The sequence below is a fragment of the Palaemon carinicauda genome, chromosome 3 (genome assembly GCF_036898095.1).
Source record: "Palaemon carinicauda isolate YSFRI2023 chromosome 3, ASM3689809v2, whole genome shotgun sequence".
NCBI lineage: Eukaryota > Metazoa > Arthropoda > Malacostraca > Decapoda > Palaemonidae > Palaemon > Palaemon carinicauda.
In genome coordinates, this window is record NC_090727.1 from 128,953,089 (window position 1) to 128,973,088 (window position 20,000).

The 20,000-nt window shown below is 38.9% G+C and overlaps 1 protein-coding gene across 1 annotated transcript; it reads left to right on the forward strand.

Moving 5' to 3' along the window:
- Window positions 1–524: 524 nt before the first annotated feature.
- Window positions 525–13,805, forward strand: LOC137638502 (DNA-binding protein D-ETS-4-like). The gene is given in 5 exon segments (XM_068370601.1): window positions 525–677; window positions 1,486–1,605; window positions 1,607–2,384; window positions 7,916–8,716; window positions 11,984–13,805. Coding segments are annotated over 5 exon segments (2,052 nt in total). The 5' UTR covers window positions 525–650; the 3' UTR covers window positions 12,310–13,805.
- Window positions 13,806–20,000: the final 6,195 nt, after the last annotated feature.

The window sequence follows — 20,000 nt, forward strand, 5'->3', positions numbered from 1 at the left end:
GACCAATCATGTGTTAGGTGGCTCACATTCTATTCAGTGTTTGGTCGCACCCATTCCGTTGCCATGGTTACATTGACGTCATTGGTGCCAAGAGGTGCCAGATTTGCCAGCGATCGTCTGCTTCACTTTTCTTTTTATTCTACGCTCATAAATTAATCATTCCAAAACACAAACATGTATAAAAGTAAAATAAAATTAATTCAATTAAATTATATATATTTTCTTCATTTAGATTTGTGTTAAAATTAAGAAAAACAAAATTGTTCTGTAAGCTGGCAACACTTTGATACTGCGTTGTTGTTGGATAAATGATGCACGGTTATTTACTCTGCTATTTAATGATATTATTTATATAACAAATAAAAGTTAATATATGGATTAAATATGATTATGATAACTATTTAATAAAAATTTTAATTTAAATTAGCGGGCATTTTAAAAGACGAAACTAAAAAAAAAAAAATACGAAATGTGATATCGTTATGGCAACAGCGACGGACCGCCGAGGCCCAGAAGCCGAGAGATAGAGTGGCAGCGAGGGAGACGTCATTCTGAGCTAAAGCATCGAGTTAGTCAGACGTGCCAAGCCTGTGCTCTGAGCAAACTACCTTCGCTTGCTGTCATTTACCCTTGTGAAAAGAAGTGCCACTATGATGCATACTCTCCTTTACGCCGAGGTGAGTACCCAGGTCAAGAAAGAGGATTATTGCAGAAGTGTTTTCTAGTGAATGAAGTGTCCTTTTGGAAACGTGCTAAGAGCGAAGTGAAAGCAACAGGTGTCTCTATCTTTTTCTCTCTCTCTCTCTCTCCCTCTTGTTGCAAAGCGTGGGCGGGAATAATATCAATGTTGCCAATTTTTGATGTGTGTATGCCATATTGAATGTTTAGATAATGAACGTGTGTGTGTGTGTGTGTGGGATTGTTTGAGTTGTGTGTGTGGTAGTTTTAAGTGATTGTGTTTTAATTTGTGTGTGTTAGTTTTAGATAATGAACGGGTGTTTTTGTGTGGATTGTTTGTTGTGTGTGTGTTAGTTTTAAGTGATTGTTTTAATGTGTGTGTGTGTTAGTTTAAAGTGGTTGTTTGAATTGTGTGTAATGCATGTTTTCTTACAATGAGTTACTTTTTTATAGGCCACTGATTTATCGGATTGTTAACAATTATTTGTAGTTAACCAGAATTTAGGTTCAAATTCAACATTTCTTCCTTTTTAGTATTGTTTTAATATCACTTACATGAAGTTTCATGATTTAGTTTATTGCAAAACCACAATTTCAATAGTTTTTCATTTGTTTACACTAAATATAAATAGTATTTTTAATATTGTATGTGTTAGCATGTGCGTTGTTTATAATGTTTTTGTCTAAGATTTGTTTGTGAAACAATATTGCTTAGATTTTTTTTTAATTTGTTTATGAAAATTCTACTTCGAGTAGGGATTCAATTATCGAAGTTTGTGTTAACTTGAGCCCATTTTGTCCCTGCAGATGAACCAAGCCGTGCCAGGGGCACCCACATCCCTCAGCCCAGGGCACGAGGGAGGCTATGGCGAATGCCAAGTGCCCTCCCCCTCCCAGTGGTCTGACCCCTGCTACTCCCCCCAGTCCCTTCCACTCTCCCCAGCACCTCCCCGTCGAGCTGGAGAAGGTGAAAGAAGAACCCTTCTCCTACCTCACTCTCCCCGCCTCCCCACCTCACCTGTCCCCCTCCTCCGCCCCTCCCTCGGCCAATCCTTCCCTCCACGGCGTCTCACCCTACGGCCGCCCTCCGTCAGGAGCCGGCCACGTGATCAAGAAGGACCCTTACGAGTCCTCCATCAACCTGTCCGATCTCCTGAACGAAAACCAAACCTTAGTCCAGCAACATCAGGCCCCTTCATCCCCTCCCTACGGAGGGGGACCTTACCCTGACCACCCCCTCCTTCGGGGACGCCTGGAGGAGACCAATGCCTTCCAGAAGATCTCCACCGGAGGCTCAACCCCTCCCCCACCCTTCGAGCAAGCTTCCTTGCATCACCTTCCCCAACCTTCCCTCCCCTTAGATGAGCAGGGGCAGGCCGCCTACCACCAGAAGATGGCGCCCAACGGCGGGTACAAGGAGAGCGACGAAGGCCTGAGCTTCCTCGAGTCCCTGGTGGACGTCAAGCGCGAGCTGGAGGACGACGTCAGCGTCGGTTCCTCGTGCGGGTCGCCGGCAGCGCCTTCTTCGGGATGCGGGAGCCCTCTGGATGGGGTGCCTGCGTCTCCCCCTCAGCAGCAGCAACAGCAGCCCCAGGGGACGTCCGCCTCCTGTCAGAGGGACATCTTGGAGACGGTTGAGAGATTGGCCCAAGAGCATAATCGTAGAGATGTCCAACGAGTGTCCGATTCTCTTAATATTCCCGTCGGTGAGTATCGATAATACTCTTAAGATTCTCTCTCTCTCTCTCTCTCTCTCTCTCTCTCAAGAAGTCATAATTTGCTTCAAGTTATTGTCTCTCTCTCTCTCTCTCTCTCTCTCTCTCTCTGATATAATTAAGTTTAAGTTATCTCTCTCTCTCTCTCTCTGAATTCATAATTTGTTTCAAGTTACTGTATGCATTTTCTCTCTCTCTCTCTCTGATATAATTAAGTTTAAGTTCTCTCTCTCATTCTCTGATATAATTAAGTATAAGTTCTCTCTCTCTCTCTCTCTCTCTCTCTCTCTCTCTCTCAAGAAGATATAATTATTCAAGTTTATGCAATTTCACAATATCAAAATAAAATCCATATAAACGTTGTCTTTGATGTTATATCTTCTTGAGAAATTTACTCAAACTATTATCATTATTATTAGTATTATATATTTAAACTAATGTATGACTAATATGTTAAACTATAATTCAATGCAATATTGAATCCTAGGAACTATTATGTTAATATTACCTTGATAAAACCATTTATTAAAGTAATAGAAATCTCAACACAGATGGCAAAATGTCACCTGTGACGTCACGTCACCTTACAAGGATAGTACTAGGGACTAATGTGTTTTTAGTTTGGTATTATATATTTTTTATATATGTCATTTTCCGTAATATAATTGAAAGTCGTGGGCGGAATTTTTCTCTCGAATCTTTAAGAGTCATGTTTTCGTCTCTCCTCCCAGTTGCCCTTTTATTATCTTCCCTTCCCACTATTCTTTTTCCTTTGTCTCTTCCCCAAAAAAATAGTTCTTCCCCCCTCCCCCCTCCCCCAAGATCTCCAGTTTACTCCTTCTCTCTCCCCCAAACTGCTTCATCAGACCGGCCTTGGATAGGCGTGTTTTTTATCTTAACTCTCCGAGTCTCCCTCCTCTAAAATCACCTCACACACATAGTCCCTTATAAGGCGATCTCTCTCTCTCTCTCTCTCTCTCCTCTCTCTCTCTCTCTCTCTTTTCCATGAGTAAAGTATCAAAGTTTTTGCTCTCTCTCTCTCTCTCTCTCTCTCTCTCTCTCTCTCTCATGAGTAACGTATCAAAGAATTTGTTAACTCTCTCTCTCTCTCTCTCTCTCATGACTAAAGTATCAATGAATGTTAATTCTCTCTCTCTCTCTCTCTCTCTCTCTCTCTCATTCGAAATAGGTTCATTTAATCTCTACTTCTATGAGTAATATCAAACATTTTGTTAATCTCTCTCTCTCTCTCTCTCTCTCTCTCTCATGAGTAAAGTATCAAGAGATATTAACTCTCTCTCTCTCTCTCTCTCTCTCTCTCTCTCTCATTCGAAATAGGTTTAGTTAATCTCTACCTCAATGAGTAATATCAAACATTTTGTTAATCTCTCTCTCTCTCTCTCTCTCTCTCTCTCTCTCTATATTATATATATATATATATATAACCAGATCTTTAGTCTATATATTGTAGGTCTAATTTACCCTAATTTCCACGCGTTGAATATCATAGCTATATAGTCTAAGTCTTTCCTCTCCCCCAACGTCGAAAACCACCTTCTAATGTTACAACGCCTTCTGTTCATCTCGTCTCCTTGAGCTCTCGGCTTATTTGTTTTCCCTCCCCATCATTTATTTATCCTTCTCCCTTTTCATATGTAAACAGCTACACGCTGTTATGGCAATCAACGGCCAGGGCGCACTTGTTCTCTGGCCTTCGCAAGTTCGCCTCTATTGTTTCCCGTCGTAAGGCTGCTGACGTCATTCCGTGCGCGGGGTAATCAAGTAGTCATTATTTGGGTGCTATCATCTTTTGTCTTCAAGCAATATCTGAGCTCCGTCCTTTTTTTGCTTTTATCTCTCTCTCTCTCTCTCTCTCTCTCTCTCTCTCTCTCTCACGATTATATTTCGAATATATGGGTTTAACGATGCATTGAATTTGTCTTCAAGCAATATCTGAGCTCCCCCCCCCCTTTTTTTGCTTTTATCTCTCTCTCTCTCTCTCTCTCTCTCTCTCTCTCTCTCTCTCACGATTATATTTCGAATATATGAGTTTAACGAAATATTGAATATCGTCCGACACGTCTTATCAGCGCTAGTCTCATTCTTTCTCCTTATTCTTTATTCTTGCCTCTCCCAGCAGCTTCCCATCAAGCCCTTGTGATGGGTGTGTATGTATGTATGTGTTGAAGTGCTTCAGGCGCAACAAGTTTTTGTGGCCACAACCCCTTCCCTTCCCTCCTCACCCCCAATTCACCTGCCCTCCTCTCTTACCCCCTTGTTTAAAAGTCCTTGAACACGCGCAGATTCCATCTTTATGGTTCCCCGCAATACATTTCAATGTCCTTTGCACTTGCAACAACCACCTAACCCCCCCCCCCCCTCAGCTGATATCTTACGACGGGGTGGCTTCTTGTTTTTGTGATGGGGGGGGGATGGGGGGTCATTTTGGGTGTTACTGTCTTAGCCCAATAGCGAGGTTGTCTTAGCTGCTATTGAAGAAAGAATATCTGGGTTGCAATATGAGAATCGTATTTTTGTTTATATCTTTGCTTGTATACAGTGGATGTATAATTTACATTGTATAATGGGGAGCATAGAATCTTTTTAAGTAGAGAATAAAAGAAATAAATATAGGTATAGAATAAATAAAGTATCTATCCAAGATTTGATAAGAACGATGAACTCAAGGGTGCAGACAGAGCCTCCCCTTGTAGTATTCTGCACCTTATAGCCCTCTTGGGGCGAGCACAGAGGGCTCCATTGTGGTACTGAATTCGTTGGGGCCAAGTGGAACCTCTTATTAGATAGGAATGGTATAATGGTCAGGCCGTTTTGTTTCAATAGGTGGGCTGTTGGGGGCCTCCACTTGTTAAACTCTTGCGCAATACGGGTTTAGAGTTTAGTGATAGCAATGGTATTGGACTATCGGTTTCATGATTGGGTGGGATAGTTCATCGGTCTATTGAAGTTTGGGGGAATTATTTATATATAATTCTCGTAAATCAAATTGGTTTGGGATATAAATTCTCTCTCTCTCTCTCTCTCTCTCTCTCTCTCTCTCTCTCTCTCGGACTGAATCCAAATGGCTTGACCATCTTTTTTTTTTTGCTGATGTTTCACCGACGAGCGGGGAAAATTCTGAGGTATTTTCCCTTTGCCCTTAATAGATTTGATCTTAATTTAGACATCCTCTTTACCCAGTTTGACCTGTGGCTCCACCCGTTATCTGTGACCTTTTATATATATATATATATATATACTTACACATTCGTCATTTGTTTCGTATTGGGATTAATTTTAATAGTTATGATCGACATTTTTCATATTGATTTTATAGTTATTAGTAATTATCACGACCGTTAGAATTATGCATTCCATAATTAATTTTTTATTTAAAGTTGACATTAATTTTATCACCATCATTAACATTACCTTAAAATTTTTTTATATATTTACATCATTATTATGAAAATCAAGTTATTCCAACGTCACTTTAATAATCAATATTTATTTTGTGATAATTATCCAAATCTTTTAATTTATTCAGTGAATCGTTGCATACATAATTTATACATCAACCAATGTAATTTATGCATAACAAATATGTCATTCTTGAATTACATAACGAGCGTTGCATACCATTATTGAGCCCCGAGCTGCGTTGCATACATAAACATTTCATAACATTGCATTACGTTCAAACGTTGCATATCTGAAGTTGTAATTGCATTACGTTCAAACGTTGCATATCTGAAGTTTTGGTTGATTGTGTCATGAATGACTTTGCGTTATGAATTTGCGTGTAATGCTTTACATTAATTCCACATTACGCATTTCAACATTCAGAGTTTTACTGTCAAAATTATAATTGAGCAAAGTTGCGATAGCACAAGACCGTTGATGTCGGTATTATTATTATTATTATTATTATTATTATTATTATCATTACTAGCTAAGCTACAACCCTAATTGGAAAAGGCGTGATGCCATACGCCCTAGGGCTCCAACATGGGAAAATAGCCCAGTGAGGAAAGGAAATAAATACATTGCAAGAGAAATAATGAAGAATCAAAATAGAATATATTAAGAGCACTAACATTAAATTAAATCTTTCATATATAAATATATTGTCATTAATATATTGTTTTACTGTTAATATAAATAGAATTAATATATTGTTTTACTGTTAATATAAATAGAATTAATATATTGTTTTACTGTTAATATTACAAGTAGAGCAAAATTGCAATAGAATCATGTTAATTATATTAGTAAAATAATATGAATTATAAATTTATCATCCAAAGTCGAAGATTCCTTTAGATATTTATTTGAGAATTTACCATTTTTTTACACATTTCGGTCACTGAATCCCCGGAGTAAAATTTCAATAGAATCATGCAAATATATTAATAAAGTATTAATGTAAATTATAAATTTATCATCCAAAGTCGAAGATTCCTTTAGATATTTATTCGAGAATTTACAATTTTTTTACACATTTCGGTCACTGAATCCCCGGGGAAACAGGGTAGGGTTTCGCCCCTCCGCCCCGAAATCTCGGGGCGCCCCGAAAAAAGAAGGCTTCCACCGGGCAGACCAGGATGTCGGGCCCATGACGTAGCCACCGCATGACGTCACAGAAGAGGTTGCCTCGTCGTCAGAGCATCTCTTCCTCGGTTGCATAGTCCTGCCTTAGCTCGCGGTTTGCCAACAACACACACTCACATCATCATCATCTCCTCCGTTCGCTTTTCACTCTTTTATATAAGTTCTCTAGACTCTGCTTCATTCAGAAGACGTATTTTAAATCATTTTATCCCAGATCGGATCGCTAGGTGACGTTAAATATCGGAAATTTCAAACTCGAAGTGTTTCCCGCCCAAAAATTTTGAATAGTGTGTGCGTGCGTACGTCAGTTTGTGTTCTGTTCGGTGGACTCCTGCGCCTGCGCACTGACATAGTACATTTTGGTTTTTTTTTTCTTCGGGGGATTTGCAAACAAAATGGCGGACTATAGTCTCAAGGCTAGGCTGTTACACGCTCCTCTATACATGTCAGGTAGAGAGATGGTTTGATTTCAGTACTTGGAAGCTGTTTAGATTCGAGTCTTTATGTTTTTAGTTCTAGAAATAATTTAGATTCGATTCTGTTTTCTGGGACTAGAAAGAATTTAGATTCGATTCTGTTTTCTGGGACTAGAAAGAATTTAGATTCGATTCTGTTTTCTGTTTTTTAGGACTAGAAAGAATTTAGATTCCGAGTTAATGTATTTTATAGCTGTAGAATTCTTGTTTTTATATCTGGAACAAAGTAATTGTAATTGTAAATAGGTATATTTTATAATTATTGCTACTAGCAATGTTGTATACAATTACCCACACGGTACAGTATCTCTCTTTAATGCAACTAGACCCATTGACAGTTGGCCTCTCCTATATGAAAGTGACCTTTGTTAGAGATCTTGCATTGAATACCCCCCTCCATAACTAACCCCTCCCCCTTCTTCTCCCCCCCTACAGATCCCGCCCTCTGGTCCGTGGACGACGTGCGCGCCTGGTTGAAACTGCAGGCGTCTCAGCTCAACCTCCCTCCCCTCATGCTGGACTTCTGGAACTACGCAGGGCCCTCCCTCCTGAAGTTGACGGAGCAGCAGTTCAGGCTCTTGGCTCCCGTCGGAGGCGAGCTCCTCTACGCCAAGCTCGAGATCTGGCGGGAAGCCCTTAGATCCTCCCCTAAGTTCCTCCCATCCCCTCCCCCTGCCGGAGCTATCGCTGACCCCCGCCATCACCACCTTCAACAGCAGCAGCAGGCTGGGGGCGCCCCGTCCTTCCTCCAACACCCGCACCACCAACAGGTCGTCGACGCCGGCAACAACCTGATGCTTCTGACCGCCCATCACGCCCACCATCAGCTGCAACAGCACCAGGCCTCCGCCTCCGGGCCCGCCGCCCCTCCTCCCCAGGGAAGCAGCACCGGCGGGAGTGGCAGCAGCAGCTCGGGCAGCGCCCCTGCCAGTCCTCCCCTGCCCCTGGTGCCCACCCCCGTGGCTCAGGTCAACCAGCAGGGGGGGAACAGCAGTGGCGGAGCCGGTGGGGCCTCCCCCAACCCTCCTTCCCCTCTGCAGCAGCAGGGAACAGCCGTGTACCTGGACGAATCCTGCATGGACGTGGCAGCTCTCCTGCAGCAGCAGCAGCAGCAGCATTCGCCTTCCAATAGCGGCAGTCCCCAAGGAGGAGTCTCGTCCCCCCTTGGGGGTCATCACCACCACACCTCTGCTAACCGCGGCTGCTCTCCCCAGGAGGATGCTTATGACTCTGAGGGTGAGTTTCATACTATTGTTGTTGTTGTTATTGTTTTTATTACTACTACTACTACTACTACTCCTACTACGCTTATCTTTATTATCGTTACCGTCACTATTTTTATCAAGATTATATTATCACCAAAATGGCAATATTTCACAAAACCAAGAATTTGTTAATACCACCTTTAAAATATTGAATCTGCAAACTCGAAAAGACACTTAGAATAGCAATATTTCTCAAAATTAACAAGTTTTTACCATTACCTCTGAAATGTTAAATCCAAAATCTCCCATAATACGAAAAAGGCACAAAAAGATAGCAATATTTCAAAAAAACATCAAGTATGTATCTTTAAAATCTTTAATCTGAAAAATCGAACAAACCCCCCAAAATTAACTTAAATTCTTCCACGCGATAGTTTTTACCCTTAGGGTTAAAAAAAATGTGGGTGAGAGATGGCACATAAGGGTATTTTGCAAGTGGGACCAGTCAGGCCAGGGGTAGGTCTCAAGAACAGGTGGAGGTCAGGTTAAGGGGCATTTTGGGAGTGGTGGAGATGGGTGTGTGTGGGGTGTATAGCTGCGGGGCATGTTGGAGAAGACAAAAGTGTTGGAGATGTAAAAGGTTTAGGGTGTAACCAGTCCAAGAACGTTTTGCTTAAGAAATTATCTTAACTTTGTTCTCTGGTCAATGGTAGTAGAGTAAAGTACACATCAGTTAACGTGGCGTAACAAGATAAGACGCGAGTGGGTACTTTTATGCCCCGTGCATTGAAGTGGGTTGCTAACTCTGGGTGTGGTTACTTGTTGAGAGAGAGAGAGAGAGAGAGCTGTAAAGAAAACTATTTCATTTATGTGAAAAATCAGGAGATATTGCCACTTGCACTCCCAGTGCCAGGCAGTTTTAACCATAACTCTTGCAGGTTTAAACTGAAAATATATGAATCTTAATGTTTAAATGGCCCTCGAATCTATACGAGTTAAAGGATAAGATAGAATAGCCCCTACTTGAGGACGCCGTAAAGCCAATAATTCTCCGTGTACTCAATTGATGTAGCCTCCCACCACCCCCATAGTTTAAAGAAAAAGCAATTTCGAACCTTACGTTTATCAGCGTAAGGATTATTCTCTGGCAAAGAGCCCTTATGCAAGAAGTACCTTCGTATCGAGGGGTGTTCGGGAACGATATTGAGCCTTATGTGCTGGTGCCATTAAGCGCAACATTGCAATGCCGTAATGTTCAGTGCCTGGACCAAGGTGATACGGCCCTAGCCTCGCTCAAGGTCTCTCAGAGTTTAGCTTGGTTACCACACGTTAGAAAACTACATTGTTTCTCGTTAGCTAGAGTAAATTTAATAGATATATATCTATTAACATTATGCCTATGTCAGTACATAATTAGATTAGATTTTTCACTTGTAAGATAACATTTGGTTAAAGAAAATAGCCAAGAAATGACATACGTATCTGAGCTTGTGTTGATAAGCAACCAAACCGCAGAGGGATGACGTCACAACAGCAACAGCCCCTTTTTGATTGGCTCTCTCTCTCTCTCTCTCTCCTCTCTCTCTCTCTCTCTCGTCGTACGTGACTGGGACTTGCCTGTTCTATATTTTTCATTTTACTTTCTCCATCTACCATCTATCATTGTGCATTGTTTGGAGTGCATTACATCTCTCTCTCTCTCTCTCTCTCTCTCTCTCTCTCTCTCTCTCTCCACAAGCAAATTGAGTTATTTAACAAAGGGCTGATTGAAATAACTAAGTGCCAATCTCTCTCTCTCTCTCTCTCTTCTCTCTCTCTCTCCACATACAAATTGACTTATTTAAAGCGTTGAGTGCAATAACTAAGTGCCCAATCTCTCTCTCTCTCTCTCTCTCTCTCTCTCTCTCTCAACTTGAGCTCACAGTGGCACAGATAACTATCTACTTTCCACCTGCAATCACCAAACTGGGGTAACTACATACACAAGTCTCTCCACCTGCGCGTTTGCGCGCCCGTAATGTGCTGCAACCAAGAAAGAGCCCAGTCACTTTGGTTTCTGGGAAATCCGAAATGCCAGTCTCTCTCTCTCTCTCTCTCTCTCTCTCTCTCTCTCTCTCACACACAAATCAAGGACGGCCACTTCGCCATTTTTGTTTAACCGCCTCTTGGTTGATATATACGCCTGTTGGTGGCCACAAATGATTAGGAGAAAACAGTATTATTGTTACTCCTCATTTTGGCTTCGTACAACATTTGGTCTTTTTATTCTTATGCTGTATATTATTGAGTAGGTTGGTAGGTTTACATATGATGATATACAGTATATATATATATATATATATATATATATATATATATATATATATATATATATATATATATAGATAGATAGATAGATAGATAGATAGTCATATATATATATATATATATATATATATATATATATATATACTTTATATATATATATACATATATATATATATATATATATATACTTATATATATATATATATATATATATATATATATATATATACTATATATATATATATATATATATATATATATATATATATATATATATATATACATATATGTATATATATATATATATTGTGTGTGTACAACTATTATTTAGGTTTATGTAGGAATCATAGAATACCCATAAAAACATAAATATCACTTCATAACCCTCATGAACAAAGCCAAGCCAAACTATCATCGGCCATAGGAACGAACCCTGTGGAACACCATATCGGAACCTTTTGACATTACAGCCCTGCGGAACACCATAAAACCGTTCCCTTTAACGTTAGAGCAATCTAATTGTGTGGAGCATCACACTTCAAACAAACAATGGATCGTTATCACCTTTGTTTAGATTGTGGCTTCTAATACGCGTTTCCGGTGTCGACTTTTCGAGATTTGCCTGTTCTTGACGTAAATGAACATCCTGTGTGACGGTGATGATATATTTTTTTTTCTTATCACATGTTTTATATTTCTAAATATAGCTCTTCTTTTCTTTCCCTCTTCGTGTGATTCGTTTAAAGTTATTAGTCATACTTTTAATTACTCTTATTTTTTCTGTTTATTAAATCCTGGGGGTTTCTCTTCATTATTTAAGGGGTTAATTGTTTTTTGTTTTTAAATTTTCATATTTTGACTTCAAAATTTTCCAAAGTACGTTTTAAACATTTTTTTAAATATCCACAATATTATTGCATCGAAAGTACATCATTATTACTATTATTATTATTTCTGTCATTGTAAACAACATTTTTCTTCTTGTCAACAGAGGAAGTAGAAGAAGAGACCTGCAGCAGCGGAGGCAGTGGGCGAGGTGGCACCCACATCCATCTGTGGCAGTTCCTGAAGGAGCTCCTTCAGCAGCCCCAGCTCTACGGCTCCTGCATCCGCTGGCTGGACCGGCAGAAGGGCGTCTTCAAGATCGAGGACAGCGTCCGCGTCGCTCGCCTCTGGGGCAAGAGGAAGAACCGACCGGCCATGAACTATGACAAGCTCTCCCGCTCCATCAGACAGTACTACAAGAAGGGCATCATGAAGAAGACTGAGAGGTCCCAGAGGCTCGTGTACCAGTTCTGCCACCCCTACTGCCTGTAGGTCGTGGCCAGAGGCGTCTCTGCGTGCAAGCGCGGCGGCGTGGTTCCGCGCTCGCTCTGGCAATGTACGGCGCGTCTCGTGCCTGTCTGCCATCGCGGTGCGTCGCCATCGCCCTCGCATCTTGGCTTGTGCGTTGTATTGCGTGCTTGTGTGTGTAAATGCGTGTGTTCCATTTAGTTTGTAAGCAGGGAAGGTAATTTCCCTGGTTTAATCTATTAGCACATGGTCCGTTCCCCAGTGGGTCTACAGACTCGGCCTATTCGGAGTATCCTCCTCCGGTTTGGCTTGAGCTCCCACTGACTGAGGACCTGTGTGTTATTTTTACACCATATATCTATGATATATTACCATATGTAAGTTCTATGAACTTAGCTCGTAAGTCTCGGCGCCATCAGTTAGTTGAGTGCCCGGGCAGCCCTAATATATTAAATGATTTTGAAACAATTGTTGGTATGCTAGCCGACCTGACCACAAAAAAATCTATAAAAAAAAATCCAATAAAAATGAATGATGGTCACTTCAGCTCATAGGCCTATGTTATGTTTTCTAGTTTTAAGTTTGTTAATATTAAGATTGTCTATTTATGCGCGGATGACCCCCAACTCGCGCCCTACTCCTGTTGGAGCAAAAGTTGGCCAAATGTTTGGCCGTTGCTCCACGTCGGGGAGGAGAGCGCGAGTGGGCAGTTGCTGCCAACAGTTATCCTTTTGATGTTGGTTGTTGAAGCGGCGAGTCTTTAGAAGATTCTCAAGCTTCTGCCTTCAGAGAAACAGTTCTTTTTCATGTCATAATTTATCCCAGTGCCTGATACCGATATGGTGGGAGGCTAAAGGACAAACGGCCTAGTTCCTTCCCTCCCATCATCTCCAAAAAACAAAAATATTTTGTAAAAGCTCCCACCTTTCGGCCATCCTTGGAGGCGTAACTCTCCAGTCACCGCGTTTCTCGTATCCTTGTTAGATTTTGGGGGGAAAGAGCCCTGCCTGGATTGTTCCGGCTTGTTCAGATGGCTTCAAGGCCTTGCAGTCGCGCCAAATTCTGTCTGCGGAGTGTATCGATGCGTCTAATGCTAGACCTAGGAAAGTTCCCTTTGGTTTCATACCCGTAGCCTGATCTCGTTAGCTTTCTATGTAAGCGAATGGGTTCAGGCTCTGTATTAATGTTATTTTATTAGACCTTCGATACACTCACCTTTTTTTTGGCGCCATTACAAGTGTTTTGAGTGTAAAAGGCGAGAATATGTTTTAAAATTGTAAGAAATGTAACTTTAAATAATTATATTTTTCAAAATTTCTTGTTGAATTGTTAGTCGATTAGATTTTTTAAAGCCTGACAATAATATTAAAATTCCTAACTGTCACATATACTTCATATGGTTCCCAGTTGTTGCTATATGTTACAATTTCCTGTTTTGATTTGCATTTATAAACCCAATTTGTTTTGGTAAAATTCATTCTGAAAACTCGAATCGGTGTTAAATAAAACTCCAAATAAACCATTGTCTTTGTTTTTCCTCGTTGAAATGATAATCCTAATCTTGTGTTTGCCAGTAAGACTCAAAAATAAGATCTATAAGACTACTGCCAGCCATCTACCATTATATAAACCAGAAACTTTGAAAGCAGAGAAATTGTTGGTAAGGACCGGGATGAGGATGGTAAGATGGAGTGCTGGAATAGCACTACTGTGGAGTAGGGAGAGTGAAGATGTAAGAAGAATATGATATATTTCCAAGGTTAGGGAAGCTCATCTAATGTAAGACCAATTAATAAGGGCTGAGGGAAAGCTAATCAAGGTAGGTAGGAATATGACAGTGATATTGGTTAGGGCAGCCAACCCTGTATTATTATTATTATTACTAGCCAAGCTACAACCTTAGTTGGAAAAGCAAGATGCTGTAAGCCCAAGGGCTCCAATAGGGAAAAATAGCCCAGTGAGGAAACGAAATGAATAAATGATGAGAATAAATTTAAAAATAAATTATTCTAAAAACAGTAACAACGTCAAAACAGATATGTCTTATATAAACTATAAAAAGACTCATGTCAGCCTGGTCAAAATAAAAACATTTGCAGCAACTTTGAACTTTTGAAGTTCTACTGGGACTAATAATATTTAAGAAGAAAAGTAATCTTGTATTTTAAAGTAAACTGATTGGATCATTTGAATGAAAATTAGTCTTAATAAAATCAGACCAGGGAGCAAATACGCCCGTTTTCCGGAACGTCTTCCTCGGCCCTAGCCCAAGTCTATTAGCTCAAAATCGTAAGGTTATTTGATAGAACTTACGCGCAGATTAACAAAATGTGTACCCAAGTGAGGCTGGCATTAGTCTAAACTTAGACATGTGACCGTGGTCATTTACTTTAAAACCTGAGACAGACCTTGGGAATCTGGTGAGAGAGGCCATTAGTTTATGGCAATTAAGAGGAACTTTTTGGCTAGTGTATTCTTTTGCTGAAGTTGTGAATTGTGATATTTCATTTTTTTATTTCTAATGAATTGATTAGATTATTGTTGTTTTTGTTGCATAAAAAAGTAAAGTTGATAGTAATATATTCATAAATAATTTGCTAGAAAAAGTCAATAAAAGTAAAGATAAATAGTTTGAAAAGCAACAATGAATATTTGAAATCACCTCAAGGATAATGTAAGGTTATAGTTTCTGTTCTCTATACCTAATGAGAGTAGTATCATCTGCATACATTAGCCATTCACAACTCATATTTTTACCACCAAACGTTGAGAGTACGTCCACCATCCTTTCTCTGACCAGTGTCATCACTGCACCTTTTAACATAATGAGCTCACCATGGAAACAACACGCCTGTACCCAAGACCCAGTTTTAAACAGGTAGTCCCTTTCCTACCCACACACTCTAATGTGAGGTGTATGGAAGTGCTAGGAAGTGTACTCTTATTCATATGATAATTGCATTATATTAGGGTAAGCTGAGTACACTGTTTTCCACTGAAACCTTATTTCATTTATTGGATCCAAGACTTGGACTCAATCTCGACTGATGGGCTAGACTGTGTGGTAGATTGCTTGCTGCTCATGCCAAGACTTGGATACCATCTCGACTGATGGGCTAGACTGTGCGGTAGATTGCTTGCTGCTCATGCCAAGACTTGGATACCATCTCGACTGATGGGCTAGACTGTGCGGTAGATTGCTTGCTGCTCATGCCAAGACTTGGATACCATCTCGACTGATGGGCTAGACTGTGCGGTAGATTGCTTGCTGCTCATGCCAAGACTTGGATACAATCTCGACTGATGGGCTAAGTTGTGTGGTAGATTGCTTTCTACGCATGACCATGTAGCACAAGCTCTGCGCCTTTGGCGGCTTGTAGTGGGTTAAGTTAAGCGAGTGGTTTTGCTGAATCGTAGGTTAGTCTCTTAAGACGAAGGCTCCGGCTGCATCTCTAAAGATGAAGCTAGCGCTGTGCATAGGCATTGAGGCAAGAGCTGGTTGGTAAGTAGCTCTGTATCTAATCAACATTACCCTGCAGTGAGAGCTGTATGGCCATCAAGATATCCCTTTGTTCAGGTATATGAGCTAGGCGCTTACTCAAGCCTTCATCTCTTCTTTCTAGACACTCATTTTGGTCCTCATTTTCATGAACTCAGCATCATTACCTATTACCATCTCTAGAAGTCTTCTGGTCGATGTGACAAGGTGGTGGCAGTAACTTAATCTTGGGACTGAGAGCTCTAGGCCAGCATCCTGCATGGCGGGTAGCTGAAGATGGATTCAGTAGGCGGGAGTAGCAAAATCACATCTGAGAACTTGTCATACTGTGTTTATCATTTACTTCCCTTGTTATCATTACAAGCACCAACTTACTCTTCCAGCTGTTGTGTACTAACACAATATAGCAAACTATATTCCTCACATTGACACAATATATATATATATATATATATAATATATATATATATATATATATATATATATATATATATATAAAATTTATGGCTATGTTAAGTAAAATTTGTAAATAGAATCTCCTGTAATTACATATAAAAATCAGACTATATATCAGTTTAGTGAGATCGGTGTTACTCTATGGACATGAGTCATGGTATGACAATGAAACAATCTCCAATAGATTTAGTAGATTTGAGAACAAAGCCCTCAGAAGGATATTGGGAGTTAAAAGGCAGGATAGGATTAAAAATGAAACTATAAGAGAGATTACTCGAGCGCCACATGTGGATGAGATCATGATGAGGGGTAGACGGAGATGGTTTGGGCATGCTCTTCACACTCCCCAAGAGAGATTAGTTCACCAAACTTTCAACTGGGCTCCACTAGGCACTAGAAGAGTTGGAAGACCCAGGCCTACATGGCTGAGGACTACAAAGTGCGAAGTAGATGATGAATGGAAAAATATTAAATTAAAAGCTCAAGATAGAGACGACTGGCGAAATCTAACCGAGGCACTTTGCGTCAACAGGTGTATTATATATATATATATATATATATATATATATATATATATATATATATATATATATATATATATATATATATATATATATATATATTTGTAATGGTGAGACATTTTCGTCTGATCACTCAAAACAAACCAACCTAGTGTATGTACGTATGTATGTATACGTTATCTGTCACACTCCACGTCATTTCTGATTAGATGTCCTCTATTGTTCCTATAGCATAATGATGTAGTTGAGAAATCCTATCTTATCTGACACTTAATATTAAGATAAGGAGCCAACTACACGACATTGTATTTCTTACGATACACTATAGTAATAATGTCTTTCCCGGATTAATCTATAATTAGAAGCAGATTTAACTTTCTTTGTTCTGTTACAGCTGTGCGCGCACGCACGCACAAACATGCCTCATTGAGCATAAAAGATATGGGTTATGAGTTAAGTTTTATTGATATTAAAAGAAATGGTTTCTATACATACTGGTTATACCAAATTTATAACCATTAATTATGTAATCAATGCATAATCATATTTTCATATAAATTATAATAATATTTTGTTTTTAGTAAGATTTTGGTGCTTGTAAACTTATAAAATGATTGTATTTTAGATAGAAAATAAAAAGCCGTCGTGCCTTAGGCCTATTCATTAAATAATATTCTAAAAGTATAAAATTTCATGGAGGTGTTAACAATACAATATTTGTGTTTAGTAAGCTTTTAGTGCTTGTAAACCTATAAAATGTTTGTATTTTAACTAAAAACTAACATAAAATAAACGTTCCTTAGACCTATTCATTTAATAAAATTCTAAAAGTATAAAGTTCCATGGAGGTGTTTACAATACATTATTTGTTTAGTAAGATTTTAGTGCTTGTAAACCTATAAAATGTTTGTATTTTAACTAAAAACTAACAAAAAATCGTTTCTTAGACCTATTCATTTAAAAGAATTCTAAAAGCATAAAAATCCATGAAAATGTTAGATACAGTATTTGTGTTTAGTAGAGATTAGTGCTTTTAAACTAATAAAATGTCTATTTTAAGTAAAAACTGAAAGAAACATCGTTCCCCAGGCCTATTCAGTCAATACAATTCTAAAAGTTTGAAATTCCATGGAGGTGTTAGCAATACAATATTTGTATTTAATAAGATTCTGGTGCTTGTAAATCAATACAATGTTTATATTTTAAATGAAAAACTAAAAAAATAGTTGTTTCCTAGGCCTATTTATTTAATACAATTCGAAAAGCATAAAATTCCATGGAGGTGTTAACAATACAATATTTGTGTTTAATAAGATTTTGGTGCTTGTAAACCAATACAGTGTTTGTATTTTACATAAAAACTAAAAAAAATAGTTGTTCCCTAGGCCTATTTATCTAATACAATTCTAAAAGTTTGAAATTCCATGGAGGTGTTAACAATACAATTTTTCTGTTTAGTAAGATTTTAGTTCTCGTAAATCAATAAAATGTTTGTGTTTGAAATGAAAAATAAGAAAAAACATCGTTCCCTAGGCCTATTCAGTCAATACAATTCTAAAAGTTTGAAATTCCGTGGAGGTGTTAACAATACAATATTTGTGTTTAATTTTGGTGCTTGTAAATCAATACAATGTTTGTATTTTAAATAAAAACTAAAAAAACTAAAAGAATAGTTGTTCCCTAGGCCTATTTATCTAATACAATTCTAAAAGTTTGAAATTCCATGGAGCTGTTATGGGCGACTTGGAAGAAAGCAGACGCTCTTAATTTTACAACGCACGACCCGAGTTCACCCAAGGTGACCCTAGGCTAATATAGGTCTATTTTGTCCTTGAGTTTACCTTCACCAACGCTCGCCAGTTCAGAGCTTTGAGCCACACGTGTTTACGATCTTGCCCCAGAACACGTGAGAGTGAAGATTGAATTTATTATTATTATTATTATTATTATTAACTTATATATACTGTAGTTTATTTGCTATTTTCTTATTTCCTCACTGGGCTGTTTTCCCTAGGAGCCATTGGGCTGTTTTCCCAATTGGAGCCTCTGACCTTGTAGCATTCTGAAAAAAAAAATACAGAATGCTACAAGCCCAGAGGCTCCAATAGGGAAAACATCCCAGGGGCTCCTAGGGAAAACAGCCCAGTGGGGAAATAAGAAAATAGCAAATAATCTACAGTATATATAAGAGTGAAGATTGAATTTTTTATTATTATTATTAGCCAAGGTACAACCCTGGTTGAAAAAATACAGAATGCTACAAGCCCAGAGGTTCCAATAGGGAAAACAGCCCAATGGCTCCTAGGGAAAACAGCCCAGTGATGAAATAAGAAAATAGCAAATAATCTACAGTATTTATAAGTTAATGAATGTGAAGTATATGATATCTTTAAACCAGTTGTCACTTCTTTGTCTGCACCTTTTCCAACTTTTTTAAAACCAATAGTCACTAATAACGTTAAAATAGATCAGTTACATAAGCAATAAAACGAGACCATGTGTCAACCTGTTCAACAAAAATAGAATTTACTAAATGGTTTGAACTTCTGAAGTTCCAACGATTATACCAACAGGTTAGGAAGATCATTCCATAATCTGGTCAGAGTGGAATAAAACTTCCCTGTCTTTAGTAATCGCAACCTTGTGGTCTAAGTATTCATAGTTTTCTATATAACTTGACAATACAAATCCCATATAGACAGTCTAGTCTAGTCCACGGTCTAGGTATCTCAACCGGGTCTATAGTCAATTTCTTTTAGCGAGGCAGATTTGCACAGACTCGCAGCGGTGCCCTTTTAGCTCGGAAAAGTTTCCTGATCGCTAATTGGTTAGAATGATCTCGTCCAACCAATCAGCGATCAGGAAACTTTTCCGAGCTAAAAGGGCACTGCTGCGAGTCGGTGCAAATCTGCCTCGCTAAAAGAAATTGACTATAGTGACTCTAGTCCTATATTAAGTTATAAACACTTTTCATAACGCCTAATTGAAGATTAAACACAACTTATTGATAATAGCATGAGTCTAATGATCTAGTTTAATTGCTCCCAAGCGATGATTGTAATTGTTCCTAACGATGACTGGCTCAAATTGTTATTTCAAACCATTATTCGAAAATACATATCCCTTTGTCTTTCATTTAAGACTAACTCTCCATTGACGATGAAGGGGAAACGTGCAGAACATGATATAACTTTTTTTTCTATTTGACGAGGCTCATTAAATGATCGGCATTTTATTTT